At 42.6% G+C, this 26024-nt stretch overlaps 4 protein-coding genes and 8 non-coding genes across 12 annotated transcripts in view; 2 read left to right on the forward strand and 10 right to left on the reverse strand.

Moving 5' to 3' along the window:
- adgb (androglobin) overlaps positions 1-1554 on the reverse strand; it is a 67230-nt gene extending 65676 nt beyond the window's left edge. The window contains exon 1 of the mRNA XM_087146323.1: positions 1363-1554. Within this exon, the coding sequence (XP_087002449.1) occupies positions 1363-1439 (77 nt within the window). The 5' untranslated portion in view covers positions 1440-1554. The remainder of the gene's footprint in view (positions 1-1362) is intronic.
- Positions 1555-2475: 921 nt separating this feature from the next.
- vta1 (vesicle trafficking 1) lies at positions 2476-9773 on the forward strand. The gene is made up of 7 exons (XM_022226418.2): positions 2476-2628; positions 5451-5551; positions 5649-5776; positions 6090-6165; positions 6631-6739; positions 7161-7430; positions 7868-9773. Exons 1-7 carry the CDS (start codon positions 2520-2522, stop codon positions 8011-8013), a joined length of 939 nt encoding a protein of 312 aa, XP_022082110.1. The 5' UTR covers positions 2476-2519; the 3' UTR covers positions 8014-9773.
- Positions 9774-10001: 228 nt separating this feature from the next.
- Positions 10002-10075, reverse strand: Trnaa-ugc (transfer RNA alanine (anticodon UGC)). The gene has a single exon. It is a non-coding gene; the product is annotated as a tRNA-Ala (tRNA).
- An 88-nt stretch (positions 10076-10163) lies between these two features.
- Positions 10164-10236, reverse strand: Trnak-uuu (transfer RNA lysine (anticodon UUU)). The gene has a single exon. It is a non-coding gene; the product is annotated as a tRNA-Lys (tRNA).
- Positions 10237-10475: 239 nt separating this feature from the next.
- On the reverse strand, positions 10476-10548 carry Trnak-uuu (transfer RNA lysine (anticodon UUU)). The gene has a single exon. It is a non-coding gene; the product is annotated as a tRNA-Lys (tRNA).
- A 91-nt stretch (positions 10549-10639) lies between these two features.
- Trnat-agu (transfer RNA threonine (anticodon AGU)) lies at positions 10640-10713 on the reverse strand. The gene has a single exon. It is a non-coding gene; the product is annotated as a tRNA-Thr (tRNA).
- Positions 10714-10799: 86 nt separating this feature from the next.
- On the reverse strand, positions 10800-10872 carry Trnak-uuu (transfer RNA lysine (anticodon UUU)). The gene has a single exon. It is a non-coding gene; the product is annotated as a tRNA-Lys (tRNA).
- Positions 10873-10948: 76 nt separating this feature from the next.
- On the reverse strand, positions 10949-11022 carry Trnat-agu (transfer RNA threonine (anticodon AGU)). Its single transcript has one exon. It is a non-coding gene; the product is annotated as a tRNA-Thr (tRNA).
- Positions 11023-11106: 84 nt separating this feature from the next.
- Trnak-uuu (transfer RNA lysine (anticodon UUU)) lies at positions 11107-11179 on the reverse strand. The gene has a single exon. It is a non-coding gene; the product is annotated as a tRNA-Lys (tRNA).
- Positions 11180-11255: 76 nt separating this feature from the next.
- Positions 11256-11329, reverse strand: Trnat-agu (transfer RNA threonine (anticodon AGU)). The gene has a single exon. It is a non-coding gene; the product is annotated as a tRNA-Thr (tRNA).
- Positions 11330-12347: 1018 nt separating this feature from the next.
- Positions 12348-22141, forward strand: dthd1 (death domain containing 1). Its single transcript, XM_022226420.2, has 11 exons — positions 12348-13614; positions 16356-16899; positions 17061-17415; positions 17605-17781; positions 18048-18463; positions 18696-18956; positions 19202-19397; positions 19647-19829; positions 20252-20312; positions 20482-20609; positions 21031-22141. Exons 1-11 carry the CDS (start codon positions 12675-12677, stop codon positions 21235-21237), a joined length of 3468 nt encoding a protein of 1155 aa, XP_022082112.2. The 5' UTR covers positions 12348-12674; the 3' UTR covers positions 21238-22141.
- On the reverse strand, positions 21978-24251 carry LOC110974628 (NADH dehydrogenase [ubiquinone] 1 beta subcomplex subunit 4-like). The gene is made up of 3 exons (XM_022226422.2): positions 24092-24251; positions 22763-22906; positions 21978-22549 (listed from the first exon to the last, which is right to left on the reverse strand). The coding sequence occupies exons 1-3, from the start codon at positions 24218-24220 to the stop codon at positions 22484-22486; spliced, it is 339 nt and encodes a 112-aa protein (XP_022082114.2). The 5' UTR covers positions 24221-24251; the 3' UTR covers positions 21978-22483.
- Positions 24252-26024: the final 1773 nt, after the last annotated feature.

Genomic DNA, 26024 nt, shown 5'->3' on the forward strand with positions numbered 1-26024 from the left:
GCAGATATAATCACAAGCAAGAGAGTTACTTCGCAAGTGTAAACATTTCTGACAAACAGATAAACTAAATCATATCCTCACTACAATGCAAGAAATCGTCAGACACTGCATGAGTATGCGCAAACTGAAGGATTACATTTGCAGCTCAGTCACCATGTATACATAAGCTCTACTTTCCTTTGTATCCTCTTTAAATTTACATACTTGGGTAAATGTCTCTTGGATTGAAGTGCTTTTTCGACGCCATGTTTAGAAAGTTAAACATTTCATGGAATCCTGCACTGATCGACAGATATATCCTGCTCAAGTTAAATAAGTTTACAGATGAGTAATTCCCCTCGACAGGATAACAGCAACGACTTTAGAAGTTCGGCAATAATTGTTCACCAATGACGTAAATTGACAAGAGTCGAACCTGAGACCCATCAGAAAAGAGGGAACCTACTATGCCCCCAGACGCTGGCAATTACACTAAATGATAGTGTTTACTCACTGAGTAAGTCTGTACCTGAACGGGTTTTAAAGCATGACAGGGCAATACTTCTTTCTGCCCGCGTTTGGCGTTGCTACCCAAGACGGCATATGTATCTGTGGGATTAAGTGCTATTCGAAATCGAAACAAACATTTTTAAAGTTGAGAGTAGCATAAATACCTACTCTTCCAACTTACCTCTGTTTTTATTGACAAGACTCGATGACAAAACGAAGGTGAAGTACAGATACAAAGTACAAAAGTACAAAATATTCAGTTAAAGCAGTTGATTAATTACTGTTCAGTACTTTGAAACAGAATCATCTTGCCAGTGTGGCCATGGTAACCTTGCCCGTTTAACAGTTTTACTTGCGCGCCGAAAAATGACGCACTGCGTCTTGAATACATGGTTTGTAGATAGCGCGTAGAAGTCAAAACAAAATGCCATTTCCCCGAAAAAAATTACATGTACAAGAATTTGTATAGGCCCTAAGTCGAGGTTGAGAAATTGCAGTTGCTTATTTCATATTTTGAAACAACCAGACTCTGTCGACACTGGAAAAAAAGAGAACAATTTAACCCACTTTTTCTTTTCGGCCTACATCGAGGCGATGAAAATGTTTATGTGCAGTAACCACAGCTGCATGGAATCGTGTTCTTATAAATTATTGCACACGCTGAGTGGACTAGGCCTATACCCTGAACCACACTTTATTGAAAAAAAGACAACATCGGCTCACTATTTTGTTTGTTAAACGTAAACGAAACTTTAAAATACACATTTGCCTAGATGCCGAGTAGATTTGCATTATTTCCTGATTTTTATTTAGCGTCGGTTGCCAGGGGCAATTCTATGATCAAACTTTGGGTACTAGGATTTGTGTACTTACATCCCCTTCATGAAAATGGCCGTTGATCGTCTCCTATCTCGCCTTGCATACTTGGGGAAAGAAAACGACTGATTCATGTCCAAAACACGCAGAGAGAAAAGCTTGTTTGAACCGAGTCAAAAATGGAGAAAGCTCTTCTTAACTTTTCGATGCATCCATGTATAATCTTGCATGAATCTAGCTCTGAAGAAGTCGAAATACAGCTCCTGTCACGATTTACGGTGAACATCTTACTTCACGGGCCCGTTTCGCAGTTGATTTGGCCTGAACTGTTGACACACTTTGGTGAGCAGTTATTTGTTGGAGGTGTTTCGAGTACTTGTTAATACTTGTATGTATTGTTGGCGTGTTTCCTCCCCAACCGACGAGTAAAACAAACCTTGACAACCACTCTGAAAAAAGTAGGTGCGCCAACGGCTTAAGCATGAATCACGCTTTGAACCTTTGAAATCACGCAGCATACTTTTTCCCAAAGAGCCCACGCATAATTTCATTGAACACATAGAGCCACGAATTCAGAACCAGTGCAGAACACCAGAAGCAACCACAGAAAAAGGGGAGAAGTTGAAGAAGAGTGGCCTTAAGTTTCATCAACACTACTGGAGACATGCTTCAGATTAAAAACGGCTATTTTTTTTTATTTTTATTTTTGATCAAACTTAGGCCTATAACTGTAGCTGGCAAGGTCGACACACTTGCATGACTACAATATATCCTGTATATGCAACGTTACCATTTTCAGAAATTAAATTTAATGAAAAAAGCGCCAAGTAAGGATGACGCCCTAAAAACATACAACTGTGTCAGTAACTTTGTCAACCAAATAATTCACTTCTTATTTTGACGATCATGCATGAGGAAGACGCGGCGCCTTTCCTTAAAACTAGCCCATAGTTAGAACTTGAACCAAATTTTTAAGGGTTCAAGGGCTTTTGAAAGTTTTACTCGCAATTATTCTGTCTTGTCTCAGCTGTTGAAAACGTCAAATAACTAACTGTGTCTCTTTTATTACTTTTAATTATTTTACTTGATAATAAAAGGACAAAAAATGTTCCCATACATTAACAGTGAGTCAATCTGACAATTCGCTGGTGAACGGTACACCATAAAGAAAAGAACTTATACTAACACGTTACCAGCGAACAAAATAAAGCAAGATGGCGAACTCGGGAGAGCTTGAAATTCCACCCAAGCTAAAAGCTGTGCGACCGTACCTGTTACTAGCAAGAGATCATGACAAAAGGGACCCAGTGGTTGCCTTTTTTTGTAAGTATCACGGGGTGAAAAATATTTAGGTAATCCACGCTGGATCCTTGAAGAAGCAGCTGTTCATATTCGGCGTGAGTAAGCCTACGTACTAGGCGTCGCATCACTCAGCATGCTCAGTGTACATGTATGTAATGTAACTTGTAAGCTGTGGTAATGAGCCTCCCTCCGTCCTCCGTCGTGCGCATGATATGTTGGGCAACGGACTTCGAGAGTAGGCTTGGCATGCCTAGGCTAGTACTATAGGCTATACGGTATAGGCTAAGGCAATGGTCTTGTCTTGTGTCATGGGTAGGAATGATTGGATTGGTTGTTGATTTTGTAATTTTGTGTTGAAGGATTATGATTTTGAAGTGAATCTTTCTTAAAACTAACCAAGCCTATGACATTTGCTCATATATTAAATTAGCTCTACTGAGTGGAGGAGAGAGGAGCAGACATCGGACCCCACACTTCTGGATTTACAGGCTTTCGGATCATAGTGTTTAAGCATACTTTCTGTCAATCCTGGCCAGCTTGGAATGGGTTGTTCTTGTTATTTGTAATGTCCTTTTGTTTAGTCCATTGATTTTCATGTTTGTTGAATATTGTCTTACCAGTACCTGTTCTGAATGGCTGAATAAATAACAATAATAATAAGACTGTCCACACTCATCAGTGCAAATGGAAATGTTTGTTTTAAGTTTCCTCTAATTGCAAATTAAAAAGCATATAATATCAGGCAGTATTCACAAGGGCTACAGCTATTTACTATGGAACCTTGAAGATAAAAAAAAATTAAGCCACAAACACGGGAAGCCCCATTGGGATGTGACCATAGTTGCCCAGGGGAAAGGAGCAAACACACTCCTTGGCTAAGTGATTTTATCGGTTTAAGAATGCGCATATTCATTGCTTCAGTAAGTAATGAATGAATTCTGTTGTCTACACTTAGCTGGAGAAGGCAATTGAACTGGTTAGCCAGAAGACTGTCTAAAGTGCATCCTAACAATCAATATTAACTTGGAAACCAGACGTAATATTGAAGCTTCCACTCTCTTTCCTGTTGAATTAGTATTTCTCATATTTACACAATTTGCATATTCATTAGTTGAATTGTATTCATGTCTTTAGTGATTAGAGAACGCTACGTTTTTGTGTTCAATTTTTTTTTTGGGAAGAATTCCATATACGAAGTCCACTGTAATATCGCGTAATTACTACAAAAGTATCCTTACTTTGATCGCTGAATGAAGACGATTCCAATAGGCATTGAAGAGCTGAACATCATAGGACAGAAATGTGGAGTTTTGGGCACACTTTTGGAGCTACACATGGACCAGGTTTACATCGACAGGCGGCCATCTTTGCTTCTGAAGAACATGGCGAATGCGCACGACGTGTGCGCATGAACCGAATCATATCCGGAAGGGGTTGGGCTGCCACAAGCATTGAGGTAATTTTATGCATGAATCCGCAACACGAGGAATGCAGAGGGCCGTCATCTGTCTGGATGGATCTACACAGTTCACGAGGTGCCGCGCAATGTGCCCTACTGTACATGTACAATTTTTACTTGGGGGAAAATAGTGCGTGTTTTGCGACAATTTTTAAGTTGGAGGATTTGGTTAGAAGGAAAAATGGGCCCAATTTCTTTTACAGACAGTTTGTAAGTTGGACAATTTGTTTAGAAGGAAAAAAGGGCCAAATTTCAGTCTTTTAGAGAGTGCTTGTCAGTTGGAGGAGTTTTTTTTCTATATTTATAGAGAGGGAAGGGGAAAAGGGAGCTGAAACCTGTCTTTAGATTATTGTGTGGCTATCTGCGCTCTAAAATGTGAGGGTAGGCTTGTACAGGAGAAGAACATCCTTAAGGATTTGATTGAAGTGGTCTACTCCTGCATGTCGGCAGCGCCACATGTATTCGGCCAGGTAGAACCCAAACTGGTCGCTTCCACTGTATGGATAGTCACCTCTGTCACCAATTGCGCGTAAGACTCCAATTCTCGCTCATAGTGCATGTATTGCTAATGGATGAAGCAACACTCCACCTAGCCTGAGTTCTTATACAGCATTGGACTGAAATTCCTTCTTTCGTACGGCCGACTGCATTTCTACTTGTTCTTTCTCTCTTGGTTTACATAATACGACGTACGGAGATAACTCACGTCATACAGTCAATTGTGCTCAGACATGTACCTTACCTAGTTGATTTCCTTTGGCACAACCTACTTATATTAACAACGGATAGCCACATTTATTAATATTTAAATATTCTAATTTATACAAATATTCGTGAATAATTACATATTCAGTTTCATAAATATTTAATTTTTTTAAATATTCATCTTGACCTCATCTTGACCTCTCCTTAATTCAACCGTAACTTTATATGGAACATATCGACTTTCTCCGGCAACAAGCGCTCGTGTGGCGTGGTCAGTTAGACTGCTGTATTTCTATACCTAACAGTTCTCTTCATTGCAGGTTCGCTTCCCCTTTACGACACAATTTGGATTAAATGTCTTAAATGTGTATACTAACTGTAATAATCCTTGTACTAATGACAGGAAAACTGTGGAGAAATAAAAGGACGGGATAGTGAAGGAAAGAGGAAACGGTAGAGGATATAGTAGGGAAAAAAAGAACGGCAAAAGGACTCACTTTTTTGCCGTTTTATTGCGTGGGGCCCCTTCTTTTTAAACCTGTCCCCCTAAGTTACTGAACCCCCTTTCACATCTCTATCCCCCAAAAATAAATGTCGCCCCTTTTTAAATCTGTCCTGGAGCAAAAATTTCTCCTAAAAAGTGAACTTCGTATATGGAATTCTTTCCTTTTTTTTTCAGGCAGGCATTATGCAATGGAAACAGCGCTGGCTCTGGACAAACAAGACAAGTCTCCCGACAATAAAATTTTTCTGTCAGGATTAATGGACAGGCTGGAAAAGGTGAAAAGACAAATTTCTCTATTTTATGAAGGTATATTTTAGGTCAGCCTGCCAGGCTGTTTTGGGAGTGATTCCAGTTTGAATTTGTTTCTTTCAGTCCAAGGAAGATCTCCGCTCTGATGAGATATTAAGCAATGAGTTGGCATCCCAAGCTCACGTCGAAACCTGTGCCTCGAAAATCTTTGTGTATGCAGACAATGAGGACCGAGCAGGCAGGTTCCACAAGTAAGAAAATTAGATCAGTTTCATGCATATATCTTGAATCTTGTCTCAGGATCACAGATGTGAATGTAAATTTCTCTTTTCTGTCTCGGTGATACTGAGTTCTTTACTAAAGTGATTAGCGATGAGTTCACTCATCACTTTGTTGAGGTTTTAGTTCTGCTTCTTGTTCCTGGGATGCTTGCTGTCAAGTAGCTAGTGACTGATACAGATTAAACCATAAATTTCCTTACACAGAAGTTTGGAGGTTCATCGGATTGATCCTGACATTCTGTTGGTAGCACTGGTGTGAATTTCCCCAATTTTCTTACCACAGGGCAATGTTGAAGTCATTTTACAAGTCTGGTCTCCTGTTTGATGTTATGCAGACCTTTGGAGAACTATCAGAAGATGTAAGTTCACATACTCATTGTCGCAATCTAAGGGAAAGATGAAACACCTTGCAATCCTCGTATTCACAATACAGCACACCACCAAGACTTTGCAGCAGACAGGCCACTTTTCAAGTTTATGGTCAATGTGCTGCCGCAATTTAATGCTCCTCGTAATTTGGGAATATTTGGTTGATTGAGGCATTCACACAAAACCATCATTTTGACTACCTAACACCCATTCGCAATAAGCAAATTCGAATTTCCATCCAAGTTAAACAAACATTCGGAAAAAATTTTTTCTGCATACGGCGCATTTATCGAATAAGACTTTGTCGACTATTTATCCCATAATGCACAGGGAAAAGGTTTCTCTACAACAACCTCTTGGTGGCTCACTGCGTTGTTAATCACCTGTATCACATCATCATCTCTGTAACATTTAATGAGTGTTTTGTTTTGATTCTTCTTGTTTACCACTAACAGCTTCAGAAAACCAGGAAGTACGCCAAATGGAAAGTAACATACATTACCGGTTGTCAGAAACGAGGAGAGACACCGCATGCAGGACCGCTTGATGAAGAAGGCGAAGAGGGTGAGTTTGATGTCAACCAGTTTTGCTTTCGCATTGTAAGAGGTGTAAGTGGTTTGAATCTAATCCATAATTACCATGTGTTCAGTCTAGGAGAACGAACCTCCATGTCTGTAGTTCTGTCAACCTGTAATCAGAGGGTCGCAGGTTCAATCCAGGCTATTGGCCACAGTTTGTGTCCTTCAGCATGCCGCTTTACTCTACCTGTCTCAGATATGCTCATAACTTGCAGTCAGAGGGTCACAGGTTCAAATCCAGCTGCTTTACATGTGTTCTGTCTTTGAGCAAGGTACTTAACCCCAATCACTAGTCCCGACCAGATATTAACTGGGGCAGTATTTTTTGCAAAACTATCAACAGTTCTGGGTTTCAAAATCAATTAGGAGGCTTTCTTAAACTCTGTTCGTTGCTTCTTTTTCAACAGGTGCCATGGCACCAGGCAACATTTCCTTCCCCGTTCCCCCTGCCGGGTCTTCAGGAGCCTCCTCCTTCCCTCCCCCTGCAGCCAGGCAACCTCCCCCAGGCCCCAGCACCCAGCAGCCTGACCCTGCCTACCCCCCTGTCAATCAGAACCTGATCCCCCCAGGGATGCATGCTCCGCCCACAACACCAGAGCAACCTGGGATGTACCAAGGGGGTATCCCTGGTCCCCAGCCTACGCCGCCCTCTATTGATGGCCAGACTTCAAACAAAGGTGAGTTGTCATGGAGGTACTGGCGCCATACATTCTTGGATTTCAATCATATACTTGATACATTTACTGTTGAGGGCAATTTTTTTTAATCACAGGAGAAATTCTGGACTTCCTTTTTTGTTTACTTATCCTGCTTGTCTGTTTCCATTAGAATCCATTACACCAAGACTAGTTGACATAAGTACACTGGAGAGAAAAACTGTACCGAAATACTTGCGAAGTTATCGTAATTCTTTTCAATTTGTTGACTAAGATATGCTGTGTACTCCTCAGTGAAAACTATGAACTTTCAGAAGATGCATAAATTTATAGAATCCACACTGTTACTCTGAATTTCTGCTTTGAAACTTCATTGTTTCCAGAATCTTTTCACAACTGTCACTTTACTTCCAGATTCTCTGTCGACATTAGTTTTCTCCTTCTCGTTTCAATGTTAGGATACCCGAAGTTGTCAACGGACGATTTCACCAAAGCCCAAAAGTACTGCAAGTATGCTGGCAGTTCACTGCAATATGACGATATCCCAACCGCAGTAGATTACCTAGAAAAAGCACTAAGGTTGCTGAAAACAGGCAAGGAATAGAAACTGAGGGGCTGACATCAAGGGGCGGATCATGGTAGTTCAAAAACCGAGGGGCTGACATCAAGGGGCGGATCATGGTAGTTCAAAAACCGAGGGGCTGACATCAAGGGGCGGATCATGGTAGTTCAAAAACCGAGGGGCTGACATCAAGGGGCAGATCATGGTAGTTCAAAGAAGGGGCAGTCGAATGACTAAATGTGTTCGCTTGAAATTAAGCTTCAGTTATTTTATTTTGGTCTATATTTTAAGCATTTTGAGGATGATTTCCCTTTACCCATTCCGAGATTCATTATCTGTCAGCATCAGAAACTGTTAATGAGCTTGCCAGGGGCTGTGATGTCAAGAATCCGGGTGTTAACCTTTGATCAGTAAATACGTAAGCATTGTACATTGAAACTGTACAGCTAGTATGGAGTCTGTTGATTAATTTTGTCATGAGCTAAACTTCTTGGAGCTACGCTCTGTGTAAAGTAGGAATAGATAACTTAGGAAATCAACCTGGTATAGCAAACATCATCCAACAGCCAGAATGGCATCTCAACGTGGGTCATGGAGTTTTGAGATTCAGACTTCTTTGCTTGTCCAGTTAATGGTCCCTGAACCAAGAGACAGAACTGAAGGTGGAATCAGAGTGAAGGTTTCAGAAATAGCCTTAGGGAAGAATTTTGGATAAATCCCGGCAGCTACACGTAGTTACAACTCAGTCTTGAAACGTGACAGCGTTTAAGATTTGTTGAATGGCACCAGAGAAAGAAATTGGTTTGAGATATTGATAAAGATGGTAAGTCTGATGGGATGATGGTGATAACGTCTGGGCATGTCATCAAGGACCTCTTGTTAACTAATGGTTGGTGTGTGATGTACCTAGCGCATGTTGTCAGGTCATTAGGCAGAAGGGGAGAAAAGGTGGCCACACGAAGGGCAAAGTAGCCCCCCAAAAAGTGAAAATGGTCCTTAAGTAGTGACATACTGTTTTCCTAGCATTTTTCTTATAACTGGTCCTCTCTGCGCTATGCTATTTAAATTGGTTTATGGCAACTAACGATGTAACCAACCTCGATGGGTTGGTTGCAAAGAGTTGACTAGACTAGTCCGACCATCGTCAACTAGCCTGCGTTTGATCAGAGTTTGTCAAACGTTGGTTAATTATTGTCCTTGATTGAACTTGCTCTCTGTGGCAGTAGTTCAATGATGGGATTGTGGCCAGATCCAATTACTTAGCTGTGTTTGGATATAAGAAGTGCATCTGTGTTAGCCTTGGCTAGCGGCTGCAGCTACTTCCCATAGACTTGTATGTTGTTGCCAGCCGTAGCCATGAAATTGGGAAATGGCTCATCATGGATATCACAAGGAATATTTATTTACTTAAATGTATGCATAGCAAATGACTGGAAAGTGATGTCTCACCGTATAACTAATGCACTATAATATAAATCCTCGGGCAGTTGTGAACTTGTAGAGAGTTGCACCTGTGCTCAGAATCCTCAGTGCATGTTAAAGACTTATTTATAAACGTACACTTCGTCTCACTGTATCCAATCGTGTTTGGTGAGATGTGCGGAGGGTCAGTGTGCCTTTGATGTTGTGTGAAAGAAAGAGAGTGTGGGGAGTTTGTTTACGAGTAAATTAAAAGAATGATGTAAAGGTGAAGTGCAGCCTGAAGAGCTATGTTTGTTGCACTCTGACAAAATGTTTGGCAACATCTTTGCAGCTTGTTTTTTTATGTGTTCAAATAAAAGTTATGTATATAGCTGTATGTACAGCTTGTTTGCCAGTCTCGCCTTCTCTTGTAGAGCAACACCCCTCAACTTTGAAAGCTGGTGGCACTTGTCAAAAAAAAAGGAAAGAGATCAGTTTTGTGGGAAAGAAAGTAAACTTTAAAGAAAATGACTAAATTTTCTTTGTTCTTTTTTCCAAATTTAGTAATGATATTTTGCAAGAAGTGATTAATTGTAAAATACAATCTGCATTAGGAAAAAAAAATAAAAAGGCACCGCCCGGATTCGAACCAGGGATCTCCTGTTTGCAAGACAGGTGTTCTAACCGACTTAGCCACGGCGCCTTGCGTCTGACTTGATTCTGTTATATTGATTATGATGACATTTTAGTTTCGTAAGGTTAGTTAATAGGAAAAGAAAAACCACTTTCTTCGCCCGATAAGGGACTCGAACCCTTGACCCTCAGATTAAAAGTCTGATGCTCTACCGACTGAGCTAACCGGGCTCCGGTTATCCTTTTGGAATAGAGACCTAAGTACCATAATATGCCCAAAAAAACCCAGAAAAGGTGGAAAAACCCACAAAGGCACCGCCCGGATTCGAACCAGGGATCTCCTGTTTACTAGACTGGCACTCTAACCAACTAACCACAGCGCCTTGTGTCTGACTTGATTCTGTTGTATTAGTTAAGTTGAGATTTTAGTTTCGTAAGGTTAGTTAAAAGGAAAAGAAATTTTTTTCCTGCGCCCGATAAGGGACTCGAACCCTTGACCCTCAGATTAAAAGTCTGATGCTCTACCAACTGAGCTAACCGGGCTCTGGTTATCATTTTGGAATAGAGGCTGAAGTACCATAATATGCCAAAAAAAACAAAAAAAAAACAAAACAGAAAAGGGGGAAAACTACAAAGGCACCGCCCGGATTCGAACCGGGGATCTCCTGTTTACTAGACAGGCACTCTAACCAACTAAGCCACAGCGCCTTGTGGCTAATTTGATTCTGTTGTATTAGTTATGTTTAGATTTTAGTTTCGTAAGGTTTGTTAAAAGGAAAAGAATTTTTTTCCTGCGCCCGATAAGGGACTCGAACCCTTGACCCTCAGATTAAAAGTCTGATGCTCTACCGACTGAGCTAACCGGGCTCTGGTTATCGTTTTGGAATAGAGGCCCAAGTACCATAATATGCCCAAAAAAAACAGAAAAGGGGGAAAACTACAAAGGCACCGCCCGGATTCGAACCAGGGATCTCCTGTTTACTAGACAGGCGCTCTAACCAACTAAGCCACAGCGCCTTGTGGCTGATTTGATCTGTTGTATTAGTTATGTTGAGATTTTAGTTTCGTAAGGTTAGTTAAAAGGAAAAGAATTTTTTCCTTCGCCCGATAAGGGACTCGAACCCTTGACCCTCAGATTAAAAGTCTGATGCTCTACCGACTGAGCTAACCGGGCTCTGGTTATCGTTGTGGAATAGAGGCCTAAGTACCATAATATGCCAAAAAAAAAAAAGAAAAGGGGAAAACCACGAAGGCACCGCCCGGATTCGAACCGGGGATCTCCTGTTTACTAGACAGGCGCTCTAACCAACTAAGCCACAGCGCCTTGCATCCGATTTGATTCTGTTATTTATTTATTGGTTAATTACCTGTACTTAAAATGAAAGCAAAATACATTTCTACAGTCTGAAGTTCTACCGACTGAGCTAACCGGGCTCAGGTCTTTTTTGGAATTGAGGCCTAAGTAGCACAATACATGTACGAAAAAAGTAAACAAAGGGGGAAAAATCGTTAAGGCACCGCCAGGATTCGAACCGGCGAACCTGTTTGCTACACAGGCGCTTTAGCCGACTAAGCACGGCGCCGCTTGCGCGTGAATTTTGTCGTTCATTGACATCTGGTTGTGATTTTAATCTTTTTTGTCTCCGATGTATCGCTCTTGTGCATCATCATAGTCATAACCACACCGCACCGATGTTACGATAAAGGAATTCGACAAGGGAATTGCCTTCCACACTTCACTGGTCTCGCTTCTCTCTGTTAACGTGACTTGGATACCAACCATTCAAATGGAATTCGATGCATTTATCCTCAATCTGTACATACGAAGCAAGATATGGGAGGAGAGCACCCCCCCCCAACACACACACATGGACATACAGAGAGAAACACCCAAACACTTGTGTTGGTCATTGATCAGAATCTCAGAAATTCTTTACAGACATCTCGGGGGATGTGTTAGGTGAATAGTCTAGAGTGTGTATAGGGATTGCACATGTAAGGGGGGTACCCCTCCGTCCCATACCTTGCTGGTATCATCAAACTGTTCACCACTTCACTAACTCTAAAACTACTCGCAAGAGAAATTTCTGACAAGAAAACAAACAACCAGAAAGTCTACATTTTGCAGGCATTGTGAAATGAATGTCTCGTGCATTATTCATCGGGAGACGGGTGTCGTCTATTGTTGAACAAAAGCCTGGCACCTACTGAAACATGAATGAAGATTGGAAGGGTGCCGTTATTGTAAATGGGATAGCAGCACAATGGTAACCCGGGGAGAGCATCTCTCGCCCCCGGTCAATCATTTCGATCACTGCGCTGGTGGTGATACGGCGGTCCTTGTCAAAATTAGGAGGGTTGTTTGGACCGCAGTTTCGCTGTACGGTCCCTATTAATACGTGTATGCCGCGCAGACTTGTGAAGAGGGCATCTGTGATGAAAATTCTGTGGTCCCTTCAATAGCCCAGTGGTTAAGCAATGGTTTAGGAGCTGAGTCGCTGGGAGACGAGTGGTTTTCAGTCTGCGATAATGGCAACAGCCCAGGGTATGTCAGACCCTCAGTGCTTTGAAACAGCTACTCGTTGACGGCAAAATACTCGAACAGACCGCATAATTAAAAAGCAGCGTTTACCCTCGATTAGTTGAACACCGACGCAAACGAGTCAACAATGGCGGATGTTACGGAAGCTAAATCATCTCGCTGCCGACATACACACGACGATGGAGACAAGAGTTCGAGTCGAAGGACCGACCCTGTGAAGGGGACCAACACCCCTTCCCAGGCGAATTCCGTGGGGTCCATCGATTCAAAGAAGGGCATGGACTCTCAAGTCTCCTTGAAACACTCGCATGGTGACAGGAGGTCATCTGTCGCCTCAAAGGTAGCTTCCAGAGATTCTGTTAGTGAGGCCTCGGTACCAGAAAACCTCTCCACCGATGAGGTGTCGGAGAGAGCGTCACTTGAGGCTTCTGTAAGCAGGAGGTCCACGTCTGGGAATCTCCAAGAGCAAGCCTCTTCAGTGACTTACTCAACGGATTCAGACATCTCCCAATCTCCATCTGGACTGAGAGGAGCTGCGGATAACAGGAGCGCAAGAGGTGATTCTCTTTATTCCAGTCGGGTTGCATCTTTTAGTGAGGTGTCTGATAAATGCAGCATCAAGACCACAATAAGACATGATGACACAGAAAGAGGTGACATTGAAAGAGGCAGTAGAACTTTCCTGGAACAAGATGCCAGTGAGGGTTACGAACCATCTGAGAATGAAGCCTACTCTGTGGATTTGGAGAACCGAGACGACGAGGTTACACAGGGGGACACCAATATGGCCGCCGTCTTCTCCTCCTTCATTCAGGCCATACGCGAGGAGACACAGCGCCTTGAAGGTATCGAGAACCTCCGGAAATTCGAAAGCTCTCACGTCCGTGGAATGTTGGGCGAGCTGACGGAGACACTGAGGGACACCGAGGACCAGAGCCTGCGGCTTTTCGAGGGGATTGAGGCTATCCGTGACGCTGCACAAGGATTGAAGAAGACGCTCGAGGCACGGATGAACAGATCAACTAATGCTGAGGCTGAGGCGATGACGGAGGGACAAGAAACCACAGGTAAACTTAGCGGTCTTGAGACAACGGTATAAAACTTTCTTGATGATCTCATCTTTTGGGTAATGTGGGTTTGCAATGAGCGAATTTATGTTTCATAGGAGAACGCAACAATCCTTATTTTCAAACATAGAACTCGTTGTTATATCGCTGTCTGTGGCCCCGTGAAGAATTTATGACATAAAAATCAAGAAAGAGAAATTTCGAAGTCTTTATTTTAGATTTACTTTGACTCTTCCTGTCCCGGGAAATATAATGAATACAACAACCAAACCTGTAGATAAGTTTGTTCTGGCGCGTTCATCTATTTAAACCCTATTGTTGAGATGCCCTCTGACCAAAAGAGGTAATAAAATGACCAGTAAATAGATTGAGAGGGGCACGCCTCTGAAAAGGGGAGGGCAAGGGTCGACATCCATTTGACCTCAGTTGTCGCTCCTGAATCAACCTTACTGAAAACTAAAGAATGTTTCCGGATCTCAAAGCCTCAAACAAAACAGGCACATTTAGAAGTGAGTCATGTTGGATCCACATCAAAATTTTGCTCTGGCCATGTCTATAGCAAGTCAACAGTCGGGCTGACTTCTCGTCGGGTAAACGGCTTACTGCAATATACATGAGCTAATCTAACAACGCGGCAAGGCAATACTCGGCATTAACGCGATACGATTGAGACGTTACCATGCAGGCACAAAACAGAGCAAATAGACTTCCCGGATTGTCATTGTGTTAATATCACCAATATCAACGCAGCCCTAGAATAAACGCTAAAAAAACACAAGGCAAGCCATTACGCGCGCATCATTTATTGCTGGGGCAAAGAACAGGCAAGGAGCAATTAGAAGAGAACATCCATCAACCCGAATTGGACTGCATTTGAGGAGCAATTGTGGATGGCTTGCCGGTGGGTTGTACTTTTTGGATCACTGCTTGATCACGAAGACATTTGTCCAAAGTCACGAGCAGCAGTAGAGACTGAACTTTGAAGTCGACGGCTCACGCCAAGGGACGAGATCACAAAAGCCGCGGCGAACCGTCAATCCAGGACTGTAACGCGCTGCTGCAAAAGCTCTGCCGTAGTCAGGTATACAAACTTAGAATTTAGTTCATGTCAAAACACGCAATTTTTTTACTTAACAAGTTGGGATCGTTGTTACACGAATTCAATCAAAAAGATTGTAAAAAGTTGTCCACGGTCATGATTCTCACATTTGACGATATCCTGAAGCTGTCTGCGTTATTAAAACAGCTACAAATAGTACACTTTACACATTTTCATTTGTTAATTACAAACATCCTTTAGTTGTGCCTTTTAAATTAAGGAAACGGGAAAAATTCTGGAATAACTTAGGGAGTGGCTTAAACGTGTAAGGGGGGCCCACTCCAGAATCAATTTCCTCTTTTGGTTGTGTATATGGTCCTGGTATCAGTGACTTTGGAAGCTTTGGTTCATAAGAAACTGCAATTATTTAGACGTAACGGCTATTTCTTTCTGTAATTGGCATTATTGCCACGACGACCATTTTATGTTCTGAAGATACTGACACGTTACTCGTCAAGGCAATATTGGATATCGTTCTGCTTGTGTTTAGTCCACGCTGTCATGGTGACAGTATTTGTTTTTCGGCTCGGCTGTGCGATTTCTCATGCAAAATGTTCAGGATGTTGACTCTAGACGAAGCGTAGAATTATTAGCGCGCGCGAATTGACGTGTTGATCCCCTCAGAAAAGTCGAGTGTTTGGTGTCGATGTTTTGTTTTGGCCAGACGAAAAATTTTTGAAGTCTTTTAGGAAAATGCATGAGGCTTTAATTGCAGCCTGAAAATTATGAACATTTTTGGAATTGGTCCAAAATTTACATGTCGGCATGAATTTATTTAAATTTGGTCTAAAATTCTCGTGTCTTTGGAATCCGGTGATGTGCAGTTCTTTCCAAAAGGAAAGAAATGTTATGAGACTTTAAAAAGTTTAAAAGTGTTTCTAAAAAGTGTGAACAGTTTAGGCAGAACAACACTGAACAATGACACTTCAGTTCCGTGTTATTCAAATCCAGGATACGGACGAGTGTGGATACGACCTATGTCCTCTCTTACTTGTGAATCTCACACCTTTGGCAATTCTCTGTTCATCATGCCGCAGTCAAAATATGTCAACATGTTTGATAGACACTTTTTGGAAGACTTCGATTTGAGGTTTGAGAATGTTGAACACTGCCAACAAATTAAACTGGGATTGTCTCCTCACGGACTATTTAATGGTCCGTGGTCTCATTTGCGTCTAAAATGCTGTCACTGTGGATAAAACATGGAAAAACACCAAGAATTTAGAATTTGATGTATTATGTTGATAAAGTAAGATTGAGTGGAACAAACTCGTCCTGATGAACCAGGCATTGGCAGTACAGCATGCGCAATAATAAAGAAACTGAATTTTTGTCGGCTCGTTAATTTTAAATTTCTGTTTGATGTATTTGGAGTCAGAAGAACCCTAGCTCTGTCGTACTGTGCGGATTGTGGAGTAACGTTGAAAAGCTTGTGTGCAAGATACTGCAGGCAAGATGGAGTCTACTCCACTTAGCTTGCTCAACAAAGAGTAATAGTGGCTTATAGTGAAACGAGGTTACCAGTTGAAATGTCAAATGATTTGCAATGTCTCTGGCTGGTTCTCAGCTGTTTTTGCTTGATGGGTGAAAATCACTAACCAGTTTTCTAATCTCTGTCAAAAATCGCCTTTTTTAACTTCAGATAATAAAAAGGCTCATTCCAGAGCGGTGGCCGCGGTCTCTGCTGCTAAGGCGTTATTGGCTGAGGTGGCATTGGACGTGACGGCAGCCACCAGGATGGCCGCAGAGGCGGAATCAGCCGCGGCGGAGGCAGCAGTCGCTGCAGAAAACGCCGCAGAAGAGATCGAGGAGATCGAAGAAAAGCTTGGGGAGGCAGAGACGGGAGCAGGCCTGGAAACAGATGAGGTAGAGGAAGAAGACATAACCGGTGATGAGGATGGCGAAAAGCAGGAAGACGATGATGAAGATAATGATGACGCAAGACAGTCAGAAGAGGATGCCTCCTCTAGACCTGAAGAAGATGCGAATGCAGTTCCAGATGAGGAATTACAGGCAAAGAGAGAAGACGAATACATAAACGGAGATCATAGAGACAAAGAGGAAGATGTTTTTGAAGAGGACACTGAAGGAACGGACGAGAGAAAAGCGGAGACGCCAAAACCTCTAGAATCACCTAAGAGAAGAAAAAGCATCAAAGACAACGTGATGGAATGGCCCTACCACATGTAAACAAAAATGGATTCTAACAAGTGAAACTTGTATTTTATAATGTTTTGTTTTCTTTCATGTGTTTGAAGGATAGTAATGTGCAAAACAATTTCGGGAAGTGTTTCTTTGAGGTCGTACTTATGCAAGTAAAACTTCGTTTTTATTTTGTCTTGAGTAGATTGAACCTTCCTGATCATGACTTCACCGATGACGAAATCGGCTGTATCCTTCGCTATAAGGAGGAGTACTTCACCACCTCGACTCCAGACTTCCGGTGCGTGGTCAACAATCACATGAGCGTGGACGCAGTGGGGGACAGCGAGGAGATGGTCAGCCACGTGGTGACCGTTGAGCATGTCGAGGACACATCGTCTAACGAGCTGGAAGCTCCCATCGCAGTGGCTGTCCCCTACGGTGTCAGCACTCGTATGATGAACACGAGGGAGTTTGCGGTGAAGTTTAAAGGTGGGAACGAGGACGAATGGAAGGTCATCCCCATGCTGACTACGGACAGTTCGTTTGCAGAGCACAAGGTTTGCTTTTTTTTCTTACCAGACGGCAACATTCTTAAATAAAAATCGATGGAGATTCAATGACGATGAAAACAAGTTGACGAAATGACTAATTTCAATGATAATGGAAAGGAAATGACAGAACCACAACGACAATCACAGTGACAATCAAAACGAAAACATCGTGCACATCTTTTCTGTCTTCTTCAGGGTCCCTTTGCCGAGGTTCGCACCACCCACTTAGGTTCCTTCGCCGTCATTGCTCGCCTGATCAAGGATAGACAGACGATCACCAAGAAGGGGGGCGTGGTCAAATCCTCGAGCGATCATCGAATGAACGTCACCTACCCTCCCGGAATGTGCAGCCTCATGAGTGTCACACTGCAGGTTAGGCATGTAATGTGCTCCACGCGCATGAGCAAAACCCCAAGGCAAAACGTTATGCCCTGCTATTTAGTCCAATGGCATGTCAAGGGATAACAAGTAACTGTCGACTTTCTTCACCAAAATAATTTACTGAAAAGGTTCCTCGTTAACCTAACTACCCCAAATCCTCTAACTACAATACCACCCAAGGGATTTAAGGTTATTTTACCAGCTGTCCAGAAATCTTGGCTCACTACTGGATAAATATGTCATTATGATATTTTAAGGTACAACCGGCAGAGCAGGCAGTGAGCGAACTCAGGGAACGCATGCGTCATTGTTCTGATCTCATCACTGCGAGTCCCATCATCACTCTTAGCCATTCCTCTGATAAACCCTTCGAGAAGCCCGTGACGGTCACCATCCCCTGCCCGCCCAACCCGCTCAAGCTCCCAGTACCGGGCGGCAGTGCAAGCACCCCCCAACATAAGCTGGCGGAGAGACAGGTCCCGCTGTCACCGGACGGAGCCGTGATCATACGGGGAACCAAGAGCAGTATCTTCGGCGGAGACCCGGCCGAAGACACGCTGCATTTGATGTACCGACAATCCAACTGGAGTTACTGGAGCGAGTTTGAGAATGCTCAGTTTAAGCAAGTCCGCAAGGACCTGGTGTCAATGGAGCTGGACAAACCCGTGGACAAGTAAGAACCAGGAAACATCGTCAGATTGATTATATGGTCAATCGGTTGCTCTACAAATGCAAAGCAGATAACTCGGAAACTTCGTCTACGCATGCGTTATTGTAGCAATATAAAATTGTCAGTTTCTGTAAATAAAATATTGAAAGTTGGCAAACAACGAACTGAAGTAGGTCGATGTTGACACTACATATTAAATTGATTTAATAATTTTCAAATCAATTTTATCACCCAGACTTCTCATCCTTCGCATGACTTCCGACGGTCGCTATCCGGCCAAGAACGTAGCCCAGACCTTCGAGAAGGCCCTGCAGATCAAGTACGCCAGCATCATCCTGCATCACCGAGTCGACGACCCGCAGCGCGTGGTGGTCCAATGTGTGCCGGCCAGGCAGCTCGACAGCGCACTGAGACGGCTGAGCCAGGAAGGCTACGAAGGACCGCCAGAGCCCAGCGCGGATGTGGCCATGACGGAAGGACAAGAGATTACGATTAAGTAGGTTACATTTCTGCTGCCAAACATCATGCCATCAACGACACACAGAGGGAATTGAATAATTAGGAATAAACTGAGTTTGTATAAGCCTACCTTGCTAGTTAACCAACTGAACCAAGTTTGATCCAAGATTGCTGTCCTTGCCGAAGCTGTCCCACATCCTTCAACTGTCACTTGCCGTTCGCTGATCATTGTTAGTAGGTGTACAGTATTTTCCTGATGACTTTTTCCATCATCCTCAATAGATTCAGCGGTAACATCAAGATCGTCGGCCGCGATCAGATCACGTTCACCTTCCACTCGCAGCGGAGGAACTTGGTGGAGTTCCTGGTCGAGGAAACCAACAAGTTTGGCAATCACAGCTCGGACGAGTACCGGGGAGTGGCCGAGTTTTACGGCACGCCACGCATCACGCTCACGGACATGGAAGATCCCGAAGAGGTCGGTCAAATAGCAGTACTTTAATTTCTCAAAAATGTGGCATTTTTCTTCCTTTTAAAAATATTTATTTCAGAGGCAACGATAAGGAAGCCTCGTTACCTTTAGTTGTCCCTCAAAGTGTTGCCGACAGGAATTGAAAAGAGACTACCCACAACAGAAGTGGAAAACAACGACTAAAAGACCACCCAACTCTGTAATTTGAACCAAAACAATTTAAAATGATTGAAAACCCTCTCGGTTTCTCTGAAGGTTCTTCTCCGGGAAGCTGAGGCAAAGGCAGCTGAGAAGGAGAGCAAGCGCTCGGGGACATCCATGCTGACCAAGGCAGAGAAGAAGAAACCTGAGGGGGTAGATGGGGCTGGACGGGACTACCAGAGCCTGCGGAAGGTAGAGCCGGACCTCATCTGTAAACTATCGGTCTTGCTACCAAAGGTAAGCAATAGTTACAAGTCTCACATGTGCTCCTGTTCCTGCTGTTGCACCGACAGTGTATTATGCTGCTGACGGCAGTGCTTTGAATGGGAATGTTGCTCTCCCCAAATGATGATGAGGATTCATGTTGCTGGTGCTGTGTGAGTGGTTTGCGGCTGGTGACAGCGTTTAACTGGTGTCGCACTGTTGCTGCCGTAGCTACTGTGGTTATTCGATACAAATGTGACGACTGTTGCTGTCGATGACGATTTTAATTAGATAGTTTGAGACAATGTTACTCCAATTAATGCTGCTTGCTGTTTTTCATGTGCTTTCTTTGTGTCAAGAGTTGGGGTTGTGTTTGATGTGTCTTTGTCTTGATTAATGTTCGTGACAACTCCAGACACTTGGAATGAAAAGCGTATTTATTGGTCTTTTTCCAGGCTGAGCCAGAGCCTCCACTACCGCCGAGTCGGTACCGCGCTACCGCTATTGACGCTGGAGGTATGGTTTTCTTTTTTTCTCTCATGATGTCAGGGACAGTGAACAGTCAAAACATGAAAGAACAGGGAGTACGGTTAACACAAATATGTCAGAGAAGTTCTGGCTGGTTTATTTTGAGTAATGAATTCCTCTTTTTGACGGGATTAACTTATGTTTGGCGGTCACGCAGGTGCGGCGAGTAACACCAATCTGCGATGGTTATCTTCTGAGTTGGGTAATGAGTGGGAATCCTTGGCTACCGTGCTAGGGATAAAGAGAAGCCGGCTACAGAGCATCAAGCGAAACAATCCAATCAAGGTGAGACTAGATGACTCGATCGGAATCAATTGTGACGAACAGGGAGCTTGTTTGAAACAATCCCACTAACAATTTCGACCAAGATGGCCATTATGGGTTGCGGACAGAAATGAGAATCGGTTTTGCAACATTACCTGACCGTCAAAGTGGTTGGCTCAAAATTTGTGCAAAGGGATTACAGATGAGGAACTCACACAATGGAGCTCTATAGTAAAAGAGAACCTATCAATGTTATGACAAAATCAAACCGTTGACCCGGACCTTGCCATCTAATAAGCCCGATTTTGTATTCTTGTGTTGGTAGTGGGCCCACCTGTTGCTCACTATCCAGCGATAAACAGCAGGTATTAAGTCTCGTGCGATGTGAGTACTAATATTGAGCTTTCTTGTGTTAACACAAAATTAATTTTCTTAACCAAAGGTAGAGCATCAGGTGTTCGACATGTTGGTCACATGGCGGAGCATGCTCCCTCGAGCCTACGACAAGGAGCGGAAGTTGTGCCGGGCCCTGGTGCGGTGTGGACGGTACGACCTCGCTGAGGAACTGAAGGAAAGAGACGTCGCGAACGCAGAGACCGATACAGCTCATAATAACAACGTGAACCTTCTTGATATGGATGAATATTAGAATGGAGGGGGAGAGATGTAATGATGGGGAGGGGCTGTCATCATGGACACATTCTCAGAGCGCATTTACAACTATTCAGTAGAACAGCGCCCCCAGTCGGTATAACAAGACCCGAGAGAAAGGTAGACTAGTTCCCAGTCTTTACATATCGCCCGTCAAGCAGCGGAAATCAAGAGTGTCATGTAGAGGTATCTCTCCAGGGTACGTTTTTCTTCCACGATACTTAGTAAACAAGAAAGCATGTTTTTAACAGCAGTGTGGATTTTGCAAATTTTATTTAGGAAAGCACTTTATCCAGTTTCTCCTCACACTAGTTTGCATCCATCTTCAAAATGAAGCTTCACCTAGTTGTCAACACCTTCAAAATTATTCATGTTACACTGTGGCCCTTGGGTCAAGCCCCTGTAATTCGACCTACGCACAGTCACTCACCAACCTAATACGCAACTGTGAGATTGTACCTAAACCTAAATCACTCAAAAATTTACTTTGTTGCAATGAGATACAAATTATGCACTTTCTTAACTTATATTTGTATAAATTAATTACACAATTCACAAACTTATCCAAGTTTTGATGGTAGAATTTTTATTTTGCATTTGTAATAAATTCTGTATATTAAAACCAAAACTTTTAATTTGTACCTCAATTATTAGGCTTTAAAAAACACTTGTTGCTTTGAAGCGCCACAAGGAATAATCAACTGACAATGACAGCCATATCACACATAAACACTATAATTTTCCATATCTGAAAAATCAATCTTTAATATTCACACTTTCAAAACAAATTAGAACATTTCCTTGTAACATTAGTTGGTCTGCTAGCAAGTCAAGCAGTCAGTTTTGTTATGTATTTATAATTAAACCAGGTGGACTTTTGTGAACTTCTCTAAAGGCATTTGGTTAAAAATGAAAGCATTCTGTTATTGAAACATTTGGGCCTTGGATGGAGAAAGCATCCATTACTTATAACTTTCACTTTTACAACAGAAAACTGAATTTGAATAAAATGTGTGATTTTTCAACACAACCATCCTTTGTAAACAGCCAATAAGCTTCATCTCTGGCCATTATAATGTGGTTCACTCCACTGCACACTATTCTTTGCATTTCTGAAACCGGAAATACTTTGAATGTTTAACTTGTCACTGTACAAATCTGCAGTTACAAATCCATCAAGGGGAAATGGAGGTTATGGTATCTTCTTTTACACCCACTGGATTTAGAAGAGCAAATGAAGGCAGTTATCCTCTCAGTAGTGCTCTGGGTTTTGTCCACTTGCCCTCTGCAAACATTCTTTTCTCATATTTCTGTAAACGACACCAGTAACAAAAGTTGGAAAGAGTCAGTCAGAAGAATAACGAAGTTGAAGGCTGTGAATACACTTGTCAAAATAACATGGCCATGGCTGGCAATGGCATATACGTCAATGAGAAAAGTAGGAGGCCATTGGCTAGCAGTTCCCATTGGGGAACATGTTATCAACAGTCACAGCCGAGTAAGTTGGACAGGACTCTACTCACCTTGTATCTGTCAAAGATGTAAATCAAGCCCAAAGGAGGTAGAAGTCCACAGAAAAAACCCACAAGAGAGGATTTGGGAGTAGCTTTGAAGAACTGGTAGGAGCTATGTCTGGCGTGGTTCCACCGGACTACAGCGGGATCCAGCTGAAGAACATGGGGACAGAAAAAAGGCCATGTTTGATTAGTAAATTAAAAACAAGGGCAAAGCTTTGGCAAGGGGAAAATACTGATGTGAAAGTCTTTTAAGAGAATGTCAAAATTGTTTAATTCATAAAAGTGTCTCAAGCCTTGCATAACATGACAAAATGTACGGTAAGCGGTGACAAAGACATTGGAAAGATTAATGCTGGAGTTGGTTGCTGTTAAAACAGTCATTTCTTTCAAATGTTCAAGTTACGGTTCAACTCTGCAAATTCACACTGTGAAGCAGTGTTAATTTTACCCTCCAAGTAAATTGTTTGTCGTGTTAGTTCATTTACATGCTATCATGGTTGTTGCTACAGGCCTAGACTGTAGGCCTATTGTGATCACAGCCTGAAAATGTCATAGTATTATTAAGCAAACCAGTGGAAGGGTTTATCACAACACACACAGGCTTAAAGCATTTTCTCTCCTGGGTAAGATGTTCCATATACAGAGGTACACGAGACATCACTTATTTTACCGGGCTTGCAAAGCAGAAGTATGGTTTGTAAGCCATGAGAAAGTCATGAAAGTGATACTCCTGAAAGTCAAATCTAGTAGTGAAAATATTGAGGCATTTAGGCCTACTTGGGAAAACACTCATAGTCATAGTCACAGCCATATGCACAGGCAGACAGGGTGTCAATTCGTGTTTGTGTATTGAATTTTTTCCTTTTAGATGATTGTACACGAAACAAAATGCTCATCTAAAAATATAACAAACACAGCTTATGTTGCCTAGGCTAGTAATTCTAGCCAATTCGAGTCCGTCACAAGTCCTTTCATTCACAATTTCAGTCACAAGCATGACAAGTGACAAGTCATGACAAGTCGGGTCAAAAGTCCCTTCACAAGGCCTGTCGTAAGGGTTAAAAACGACAAAGGAATGCTTTTGCAGCTCATTTGATCAGCTTTTGAATTGGCTTAAGACTCAATGACTTGTGATAGACTTGCAGAAACTTGTGATAGCCTCGAGTAGCTAGGCATACAACATTTCTTCGCCTGATCCTGTAGGCCTACCTGTGTACTGAGGCTGTAGTGTTGCACTTGCACTGTATTGCAAAAATCGAATTCGTAATCAGTGATTTGGGAAAGCATCAATCACAGGCTAAAAATGTATTAAAGAGTACCCCTGGCTATACTTACCACCATCCCCTTTGCCTTTGGATCATTAACTTTTCTCTGATAGTCTCTTCGAATCTCATTTCTCAGCGCAGCTCTCTCCTGCTCCGCTCTTCTGTTTTCGGCAGACATTCCGAATCCTTCGTCCGCCATTTTGAAATGAGATCTTAGCTTATTTCGACATTCTTTTTCCAGAGGGGCAATAAATCAGATCGTTAATTTTTATTCAGTTCTCAGAGCTCTGTTTGAATTTTCAAACAGAAATGAAATTGCACTGCAATTACTACTTCTAAACTTAGCCAAGAGATTAAATTTTCAATTCATGCAGTGAGTCTGTGTAATTTTTTTGTCTGTAACCTACCTCCATCAATAATATACGGAGATTTCACTAAAAACCCGTGTGAATTACAACAGCGAAGAGGTACACTAAATCGCACGTACCACAGGGATATAAATTTGACCGTTCAGGCCTGCACGGACAGCTTATGTACGGCAAAAGGACAAAGTTTCTTTTCTTCTTTTTTCTTTCTTTAAATAGAAATGACCTAAGGGCTTTTTAAAATCACACAACGCAAATGCCTTAATTTTCTTGGAGGCGCTGGCGCTGGCGCTGGCTGGCCGATGCACGCCCTCCGTGACCACTATACCCGGGCCGCGCCGGCCTCCGCCAGCTTGCGTGGGTCCAGTCTACTTAATTACCGTAATTCGGCCTTTTTTTCGCTTTGTGAATAAAATTTTGAGAGAAAATGGACCTCAGTGTGGTTTACTCCTAGCTAATCTCGGCTAAAAGAATGGAAGGGGTGTCTGAAGGGATGGAACCTTTTAAATGCGTCAGCAAAACGCAGTTCACTGAATTGCGTTGTTTTGATCAACATTAGGGCCTACATTTAGGCCTACTCAAAATACATTAAATATTTTCCAAAAGAATTATTCGAAAAGCTCTTAGAAAAACCGGTTTTGCACTGTGGGGCATCCATTTAGGGGGGCTGAGGTGCAGACATCGGCGGCGGAACGATTTTCGAAGTGGGAGGGCAAAATGTTAGACCATGATCCGATGAGGCATCAACCATTCAGTCAGTTAAATAGGTTGATCCACCATCTGAGCCCCACAGGACCTGCAAACAGTGTGGGGAGGGGCACTCAGGCACACTTCCCCGTTCCACCACCAGTGGGTACAGGCAGTCATTTGGGGAAAGTTTGCTAAAAGAAAATAATAAAATACTTTCAAACAATGCAAAGATCTTTTTCCAAACTTCTTGAGCTTGAAATTTGAAAGTAAAGGGACCGGGGCAAAGATCCGATTCCAGTTGTGTACATGGTCTTGTAAAAAAAACAAAAGCAAAAACAAAAAACAATTCGGTCCCCACTTCTCACAGCTAACTCGGCGACTATCTTGAGTTAATTTCAGTTAGGACTTGAAGCCTTGCTCTACATTATCGTCCGCGGATTTTATTACCTTAATGTGATATCCGTAGCGGATCCAGAGAAGATGACCAGCAAACCCCGCCCTCTTTTCCCATCATTCAAAGGGATAAATGCTCTCAAATATCATATTTACTACTTTTAGGGAGCTTAAGTAAATTTTAAGTGGAGCCCCGCTATACGGGCTCCCCTTGCAATTTTCTTGACCCCCCCTTTTAAGTGACTGCTGAATCAATCACTGTTTAAATATTCTAGTTTGGTTTACGTTTTACAAAAAGAAAACCACCATTTTAAACTGGTAGACCCAAGGCAGTTCACCGTGTCATCATGCGGCCGCGGGACCCACTTATCAAAAGTGATGCAGTTGCTGGAAAACTCAGTTACGGTGGGGTCTTTGAAACCGACCTTATTATGCGAGTGCACCAAATGAAACAAAAGAATAGCCATTGTGCAGAGTATATGACGCGCAATATTTGTTAGGAAACATAGTAAAAACACGATTTATCGGTGAGCGCTAAGTGGCCCCAACGGGCCG

This window comes from Acanthaster planci, linkage group LG15, assembly GCF_054643075.1.
Source record: "Acanthaster planci isolate LZ-2023a linkage group LG15, COTS_SCS, whole genome shotgun sequence".
Classification (NCBI taxonomy): domain Eukaryota; kingdom Metazoa; phylum Echinodermata; class Asteroidea; order Valvatida; family Acanthasteridae; genus Acanthaster; species Acanthaster planci.